Source organism: Sceloporus occidentalis, unplaced genomic scaffold (assembly GCF_023333645.1).
Source record: "Sceloporus occidentalis isolate IW3139 unplaced genomic scaffold, rSceOcc1.0.p SCAF_35, whole genome shotgun sequence".
NCBI lineage: Eukaryota > Metazoa > Chordata > Lepidosauria > Squamata > Phrynosomatidae > Sceloporus > Sceloporus occidentalis.
This window is the reverse complement of record NW_028317015.1, coordinates 2,943,908-2,953,481: the sequence shown is the minus strand read 5'-3', so window position 1 is coordinate 2,953,481 and position 9,574 is coordinate 2,943,908. Positions and strand designations below refer to the sequence as shown.

Genomic DNA, 9,574 nt, shown 5'->3' with positions numbered 1-9,574 from the left:
GACACTGCGTGGGACTTCTCGTACTGACATTTCCCCCCTTGGTTTTGTTCGTAAAAAGCATGTGCACAAGAGATAAACCCTTTCTACAATCTCACAAAAAAAAAAAAAACAGGTTTTCCTTAAAAAAAAATAGAGAAAAACAACAAAGGCCAAGATTTGAGAGGAATGATGAAGTGTGTGTATGTACCTCACTCTGTAAATGGCTAGCATGAGGCTCTTCAGACATTATTTTCGTATCACTTTCCCTTTCCCCTTTAACACCCCCCCTCCCCAAGGCGAAATCATGCTTTGCTCTCGTCCACGTTTGTTTGAGTGGCTTCAGTGGGAACTGTTTTCACTTCTGCTGGAGTGCTCTTGCTTTCTGATTCATCTGGCTTAGAGTTCTCTTCTACAGGGGCCTTCCTGCAAATAATAAGCAAAACAGAGAACATGAATACTGTACACAACACCACATGTATCTGATAGTAAACACATATACTCTCTCTACATTGAGACTCAAGCAGATGGGCTGTATCGATCTGATGGCTGCTACAACCAACTCCATGAAAAACTGAAGACTTACTGCATAATGAACAGTTACCGCACCACTTGTGTAAACTTTACTTAGTTTTGTTTGTTAAATAACTATAAAAACTACACAATGTTCCGGGACGCGGTGTATTGAAGGACTACAAAGGACTGTCGAACATTGGATGGGGTAGAAGCTCTGACTTGCATGGATTTAAATTATTTAAGCTTACACATTTGACCATACAGAGGAACAGGAGGTACTAGTATATATAAAGCTGGGAAGAATACATTTGGATATATGTTTTGAATTTATCGGAAGAGCAGTTAATTTTGTATGTGATGGAAGATGATAGAAACGGTTTCCGTCCACTGGCAGAACTCTAAGTTTCAGGAAATGTCTTGATATTTCTTCCCCCTCTGCCCCCATAAAGAGTGACCATATTTTAGAGATGGACCCTTTTTGTAGTCCTGTGCTCTATCGCTAGAACAATCTGTGTTCCATAAACACTGCTGACCCACTGTATTACTTGGCTATTAGCTGTGCTTCTCACCTAAACTGCAAACATTTCACTACTCATGGGGCTTACCAGTCCTGTTTTTTTCATGTTTACAAATGCAAAGGTTATTCATATGAATGCCAAAGATGCCCCATAAGCACTTGCAAACATATACACATTGGTACGTAAATAACATTTGGTCCATTTTGGAATGTCTTCTCTCTGAAACGTCAATTTTGTGTGAGCTATGGTGTTACTATCCTCCCTCAAAGATGAACACAAGCTTACCATGCAGAGCATCTTAACAATCAAGCCTACAGGAGCTCAGCAAATGGTTTAAGATAACCAGTTTTCTTATTATAAACAGACTTGCGGGTAAGAGCACATGGCTTAAGAGTGCAGGTTAGAAGAAAAATGGTTAAATAAACCTTGCAAGACCCAAAAAAGTATTCTGCATAGCGGTGACAAAGACATAGGATGTAGTAGAGGAACGGCGCATCCCATACATGGTGTGCGCTTTATTAAAAAGCAATGACCCAAGGAAGTCCAGTAGAAGGGGATACTTGTTACGGTTGCTTAGAATAAATGGAAAAAAAACCTCTAGCACCAGCAGCGGTTGTTGAACTTTAACTACTATGATTCTCAAGCAGTCCACATCTGCCAAAATGGTAGCCGAGCATCACAGGAAGTTGAGTTCATCAACAGCTGGAGACTGGCATTTACCCTTGTAGTTCTACTTCGGCCCTACCTTTCACATTCCTTGGATCAGTTAATCAACAGAGATGTTAGAAAGACATCCACATGTCACAACACAACACCAAGAGACAAAACAAAACACAACCAGCGGAGGATTAAAAGAGGCCATACTCGGTCTTTGAAGCAGGCGGTACAGAGGTGTCTGCAGTGGAAGAAACCAGATCAGCAGTTTTCCCACTAGCCACAGTGGCAGGAGTAGAAGTTCCAAGAGCTGCAAAAACATCCTTTGCAAGGTCAATTTCTGGAGTCTTGAAGGTCCCCCCATCAATTTGAAAGTCCTCATTTTGGGTGGGTTTTGGGTTGGTGAGGGAAGGCCCCTCAGCCTTGGTGGCCTCAGTTGGACTTTTCACTTTGCTGGACTGCGCTACTTCCTCATCTGGACCTTTGGTACCTGATGGCTCCTGCTTCACCTGCTTTGGCTCAGGAGTAGCCGGGGGGCTGGTGACATTTGTGGGTACTGTAGCAGGTGATTTGGTGACAGCCTTCTTAGTCTCAGCGCTAGGATTCAGGACACCCCCTTGGTTTGCTACAGTGTTAGATGGATTGTTGGCAGGTGGGGTGTCACTGAGATCTACCAGAGCGGCAACCTTTGGGGTGGAGGTGGGAGGAGGTGAGGAGGCAGCAGGCGCCTCTGCTTTGGAAGGAGTTGCCTGACTTGACTGCACAGAATCGGGAGCGCTGGAGGGTGGTGGGGCAGTGCTGGAAGTTAGTGTAGTGGTCTCACTGGTAGGGCTATTTTGAGCTGTAGCAAAAGTTTCAGTGATAGTGTCAGAATTAGTAGTAACAGTAGTTACAGAAGGCAGCATGTCCTCAACAGTTGCTGTGGTGTCAGCTGGATGCCTGCGAGAAGCACAGGAGCAGAAAGAGAAAGCAGACAATGAAGAAAATGACCAACAAGAGAGAGAAAAGACACACATGCATGTTACGCAACAGCAGATTGTTATAGGCACAGAGGTACAGTAACATTAAGTTGGTTATTTGGTTTCGGACATATGCTGGATAAAGGAAAGTGGAAAATCCAAGGGACATTTTATTACTTTGGTTAGTACGACATTTGCGACAATCTGTTAATTCAACATAGAGACATATTGGTTTATTTCCTGAAGCTCGAAACATTTTGCATGGGCCTGTTAAGTGTATTTTTAAAGCTGAAGCACCATGTCATGCAATATTTCTACCCCAGCACAGATTAAGTCTTTTCCTGATATATAACCCCTTTGGCCGGATGGCCCAAGTGCACATAAGAAGAGATATTTTCCATTCAAGGCTGTACGGTAAGAACATGGACTTTTAAGTATACCTGGCAGTTAAATGTGCACAAAATAATCATATTGGGTTAAATATGTGTATTTCGTATATACTCAACAGTGTTTAGAGAGATGACTGCTGAGCACTGTTACTGTTTGACAATGTGGTACTAGTAAAAGCGAGACTGCCTTTTTAATTAAATAGTATCAGAAAGGGAAGCTAGGAGATATACTTTTGAGTTTTAATGAAGAGTTTTATCTAAATGTTATGTTCTCTCTAGTTGTAAATTAATATGGAGAATACGGAGAGGTTACTGCTTTTCAGAACTCGCCCTCTATCAGCTCAGATATTACCAAAACATCAATCAGATACCGCACTGTGCTACGGAGCTTTGTCCAGTTAGTAAGCTGGGGCAAAAAATATTCTTTGCACTTATTAAGCAGAAGACTGAAGTAAAAAATTCAAGGCATTGCTCAAACTATGCACACGTTTACAGTTATATTTATGATTTCCAAAATGTTTTCTCTAGGAGTATGGCACTAGTTCTTGTAGTTATCACACTGAAACATAATGTATGGAATTATGGAAATTGTTTGATTGGAGAACAGCTGAGAGAGGGGAATACATGATAGTCGAGGTGGTAAGAGAGAGGACGATTGAGATGGTCCATTTATTATGACTTAATGCATGGTTATAAAGATAACCTGAGGGTCTGTCCAATGCACCATATTGTGGTGACCATTATTAATTGGAGAAGTCGATGCATTTCGCTGTAGCTCACAGGATGACCTGACGCATGAAAGACCTATATAACCTTGTTTTACTTCCAGATGGAGAGGGTATTAGTATGGATTTTGAGTAAATTAATTCAACAAGTGTAATATGCTTTCTGCATAATGAACAAAGACAAGTCTAGGATAGACTCTTTAATCATTTTCTGTTAGGTGATATGCGTACTGGGTGTTACTAAAGGGAATATGAACAGCCACTGAACCATCTCACGGCGAGTAGATGGCTTGAAGAAGGATGGTTGCTACCAGTTTTTTATACTACCACTTGGATTTTGACTCTTAAAATACATAGACATCATCTAAAAACAGCTTTACATTAAAGTGTACAATAGACATACGCTTAGCACTCTGCAAGTCTCCTCGTTGGCAGCATGTGCCTGACTTCCTGATTTCTAAACTGTAGAAAATGTATCTACGAGGGTCCTGGACTCCAGAACCAGGCAAAAACAATGTAATATAATCCCCTTTTAAATTAATAGACATCCTTGAATATTTGATGTTTGTGTTGATCTGTAGCAAAAAATGAACACCGCCACTTGACATATCCATACCAACATATGTGAGGATTTCCTTTTATAATTAAAAGGTAGTGTGTGTAGCTTGTTGGAATACTAAATTGAATCCCACATACTCAGGTTCTGTTAGTGGTGTAGTCTCGTTGGGTTCTGTCTGATTGCTTCCATCATGGTTTGGTGTTCTTTCCTCTTCTGTTCGAACCTCCACAATGGGTTCCTTTGATTCATCTTTCCTGTGAGCAAATACTGCATGTTAGCAGCAACAGTAACAGAGCAACATCGAAATGTGCACTTAATATCTATAAAATATATACAGTATAACCTAGTCAGTTCTTGTTAGTAAAAGCACTCAGATTAAAAAACTATCCATTTGTAGATTTGTGGCTAGAAAGATTTAAATAGCCCAAGGTATAAATGACCTTGAGGACCACATTAGTTGTGTACTCCTGTTGGATAGCTCTGTCCTAGCTTAAATGAAACTGCAATCTCCTAAACTGCTCAGATATCTCCCCAATCTGCTCATTGGATTTAGAACTTGAAGGTCACTTGCTAAAACTTTGACTGTGAGGTTCAGCAACTTGTGATGCACGTCTCCTCACTTAATTGATAAGACCCAAGGTGCTGCCCTCAGTATAGCTACATGTAAACTTTCAGTAGTCAACATCATAAATCATGTTTTCCAAATAAAGACCTCACCTTTGATCTACTCTGGCCAGTGTGTTGTACATAACAAAAATGGCTAGGGTTTACATGTTTCCAATGAAGAAGAATAACGGTAACAGAAGACGCAACTTACGAAAATGCTGCCTTTCCTTCCTCAATGTCCTTGCCCTTAGCACCAGGACCAGCTTTCCCACAGAAATTAACTGCAATGCACATGAGCAGGCCACATTTATTCATGAAGTAGCAGGTTACATCCACGGCCACCAAGACAAGGATGAAGACAACAAGGAGGATGCCCACGATAGCTCCGGTCCCTAAGCCCGAACTGGTGGTAGTGGTGGCTTTGAAAAGAGAAACAATGTTATGATTACATTTCGAGTAAAATGTGATTATATGGTAAAATCACTCTAAGCTGGACAAGTGGTACTACTAATAATTCAGGATTGCAACATTTAAAGTGTAATTTTATGATGTATACAATACACCTGGCATAAAAAAGACACGGGCATGCTGAAGACATAATAATGTATGAACAGGGCTGGGTAAATTCACTTATGCAATGTTCTCTTGGATTTTGGCAACAACTGTTACTACCCTGGTACAAGCATTCATTTTAATCATAATGCAATGGGTTTAATAAAAGAACTTATAGCACACATCGTATTTCTCTAATACTCAATCATTATTTCCTTGAGGTTACTCTGTCACAAACTACTACTTTCCTTGGGTACTTTTCACTTATCTCGTAAAGTTACAGATTGATCTTAAAACCTATAGTATTAAAGGCCTCTTTTTACCTTTAAAATGATCTCTATGCTCACAGATACGAAAAAGTAACATGACATCGTAGCTGAACAAAACGTGTGTGTGTGTGTGTATATATATGTATGTGTGTATTTATATATATATATATATATATATATATATATATATAACTAAGAAAGGGAGTGTGACAATTGCTTAAAGCAGCCATTCAATTGGGAGTGCTTTCTGTGCACATGCATTGGGAGAAGTCTTGTGTGAACCAGTTCTGGAGCTGATTGGCGTTAAGTCTGCGCTGGTAACCAGGTTTATAGTGAATTCATATCCTGCGTTCTAAGGAGCTACAGGGGGAGTGTGTTCTGATGAATCTCTTTTGTGTGCGAAAAATGTTCAAGGAGACAATCGGGTATCGTGCATTTTAGCACATATTTCGGCTGAGGGGTCCCTTTAAAGAAGAGGAAATCTGTGCTCATGTATATGTTCAACATATCATTAATGTGCTTCTCTTGTGGAGGACTGGGAGAGGCTGTGGTTGTGCCTGAACCTTTCAGCTACAAGAACATAACTTTCTTAGTAAATTGTCTAAAAAAAAAAATGCAATGGCATTTGATATGAAATATTGTTCCTTGCAAAATGGCAATTTGCCACATTTAATGACAGATGCACTTTAGTAGAATTTTGTGTTCTACATTTAAATGTATCCTTCATATTTGGGGCATATCTCGATAAAGGGCAGCACAAAGACTGAAACGCTGATACCTTCAAGCAAGACACAAAAACCTTTTTGAGATGTTACAAGCGTTGCATACATTGAGTACATGTGTATAGCCAGGCTTCAAAACCTGCACACCATGGTATTTCATTATGACGATTATAAATTCATACTGATAAATTGTTACTTTATAGAATGTTTTCTTATGTATTCTTAAGTGATGTGGTATCTTTAAAAACTATATACATTTGTGAATAAGCATTTAGTGATTGCCTTGGAATATTGTTTTGCATCCAAGAACCTTACTGATGATTGGCTTACTGTATTGCCACCATACTTACCAGACAGGGTAGAACATTTTTAGAAAGATCTTTGTATTTGTCTACTACATACTGGGCAATTTCTTAGCAATCTGAACATCTCAAATATGAATGCACTAAAGTTTAAATGGGTGAAAATAGAAAAATGGCAACCTTTTTATGCAATCTTGCTGTATGCATCTCTATTTTAGATAAGTCCAGCCTTTACTTGAGATATGGAAAAGAAAAAATGAGATACTTGAGATGGGTTTTACACTTTTTAGACTTCATAGTGTATCAACCCCATAAAATGATGTAATAACCATATTCATACCTGGAAACCAGATTCTCCAGGTGAAGCCATGTTTCTCCAGGTCAGTTTCTTCTTTCTCCTGACAGGGGCGATGTTTAGCTTTCCACCCACTAAAGTGAGGCTGGGGCTACATGTACCTACTCCAATAGCCATTCCCCCACAAGAGAGAGAGCTCCATGTAACCTAACCTGGGATGTTTCCTAGATAGGCCCACACAAGTATCTTCTGTTTGTGATGCTTCAAATTTGCAAGTAATATCAACAACATATTACCAAAAGATACTGTCAGTGTGTATGCCACTGCAGTCTATGCATGAAACAATGACGGGGTAGCAATCATGGTTGCGGCTGGGCCCGCCGCTCTAGGTGGCCTCTGCTACCACTTGTTCCTTTAAAGCCACTAGGTGTGGGTAATACCTGCAGGTAGCTGCGTTAGAGTGTAGAGATCATCCAATTGGATGATCTCTCAGCCTGCTTACTGTGTGTGACTGCTCAATCATGCAGGAAGTGACATCACATCCACTTCCTGCGTGCTGGATCAGTCTGCACAGAGGAAGAAACACACACTACTCCTGCATGTAAGTGGTGTGGGCTGTAGAACAGGTCGTCTGGTTGGGTGTAAAGGTGGCACAGGCAGGCTGTTCTGGGGGCACAGACAAGCTGTGTGGGGCAAAGATGGCGTTTCTAGTTACCCCCCTGATCAACAAGCGTATTTCATCTCACTGCATTTCAACAACACAAGTCTTTTCTAAAAAGGAAATCCAGTCCTTCATAAGGCATACCCTAGCGAGTTAATTCTCCAAGGTCCAGATGAGGATCCCACCCAGGGAACCAAAAGGAGCCAGAGAAACACAGTTTAATGCATTTTTTTCTAGAATTTTTATTAATAGGAAATCCTTCAGTGTAACCAAACGTACAAGAGATTCAAGCATTATAGCTTCTTTTTTCATCATTTTATTTACATACATCCAATCATTAAAAAAAACAAAAAAATGGCATCACTCAGAGGTCGTCTCGGCGGACAAGACAATGTATTTATGAGGAGGACATGAGGGAGACTATGTGGATATAACAATTACAAGATTAACTTTGCAGATGAAGATGTTTAACAAACCAAAATGTACACTAGAGGTGGTTCCTAGACAGTGGAAAAATACTGATGTGTCTACATTCTGTTTGCAGAATGTCCAGACAAGATATTGTTTATGAGATACGCCATTTTGCATTGTACCTGTCACTTCCAACTAGCTGACATTGGCAATAATGCTAAAATTTATAATTATAAGAGGTATAGGAATCAACCCTAAAATGAAATAAAATATGGTATTTGAAGTAGTACTGGGGAATTGAAAAGAAAAAAAGAAAAAAAAAGAAAAAAGCATCATATATTCTTTTAAACATCTTGTAAACGCCGAGCTTTGCCTTTTTTTTGGAGCTGGTGCTGTGTATAGTTGTGTAAAAAGCTCAACTGCTTTAGTCAATCTGTCCATTTTACACCTACGACTTCAATGAATAGGATATCGGTGTCTTAGATACAAGGAACATATAAATATCATTCAAGTGTTTTTGTGTGCCATTACTACATTAATAATCCAGCGCTTCAAAATCATTCTGTATTTAAATTTATTTGGTGAAATGAGATTTAGCAAGCATTGGGAAAAAAGTCATTGTTCTGGCTGAACTTATTGACTTAAAAAGTAAACTCAAATAGTGTTACCATGACTTGGTGCATGATGTCATATCCTGTTTCTTTCATGTTGTATGGCGTAATTATTACATCATTTTCACCCTCAACAAAATGTTTATAGAATGCAGGGATTTGGGGACACCCTATCTACATAAGGACACATCTCCTATCATTCAGTAGCTAGGACCTGTTTTGCAGTGCAAAGGATTCAATCTGATTGAGAATATTTAAATGGTTTTCTTTAAAATGCTGCTTCGTGTCGCACACATTTTGTAGGAAATTACTGTACCGTTAAAAAAGGAGAGCACAACAAATCCTGTAAAGTTTTAAAACCACAATTGGCACTTGATGTAGATACATCACCTTAACATCGCCAAATCGTAAGGAATCTTAAATCACCAAATCGAAAACGACGACTAAATAATTAACGCAGTATTCCTTAAAAGCAACCAAATTAAATGTTTACATCTTGGCCTGAAAGGGATTTGCATGTTCTGCAGACATAAGCTTTCCTTTAGGCATATATTTGAGTAAATAAAACCTGCCAGGTCCCCTAATGCAATTACGGGGGCAAAGTGGAATAATGTAATAAGCGCTAGCAAAAAAAGAGTAACCTGAATGGTTATTAAACACTGTTTACACGGTTTACTTGTTTAAGTACTAAATTGTTAGTTTCCCTTTAATGAGGCTTACCACACTTAAAAGTACCTTAAACATAACTTTTCTAAGGCGCAGTTCATTTTTTGCTTGACCTGGCAGACTTCAGGGCCCTAAACAAGGAAAAAAGGGCTCCTATTTTCTAAATGGCACACATAGTTAATG

General features: G+C 39.4%; 1 protein-coding gene across 1 annotated transcript in view; it reads right to left on the bottom strand.

The window, feature by feature from the left end:
- Window positions 1–281: 281 nt before the first annotated feature.
- The window catches only part of LOC149297962 (neural cell adhesion molecule 1-A-like), a gene marked incomplete at its 5' end in the record, with an annotated part of 48,181 nt that continues 38,888 nt past the window's right edge, over window positions 282–9,574 (bottom strand). The window contains 4 exons of the mRNA XM_089487817.1: window positions 282–402; window positions 1,875–2,603; window positions 4,434–4,550; window positions 5,114–5,321. Of these exons, the coding sequence (XP_089343943.1) occupies window positions 282–402; window positions 1,875–2,603; window positions 4,434–4,550; window positions 5,114–5,321 (1,175 nt within the window). The remainder of the gene's footprint in view (window positions 403–1,874; window positions 2,604–4,433; window positions 4,551–5,113; window positions 5,322–9,574) is intronic.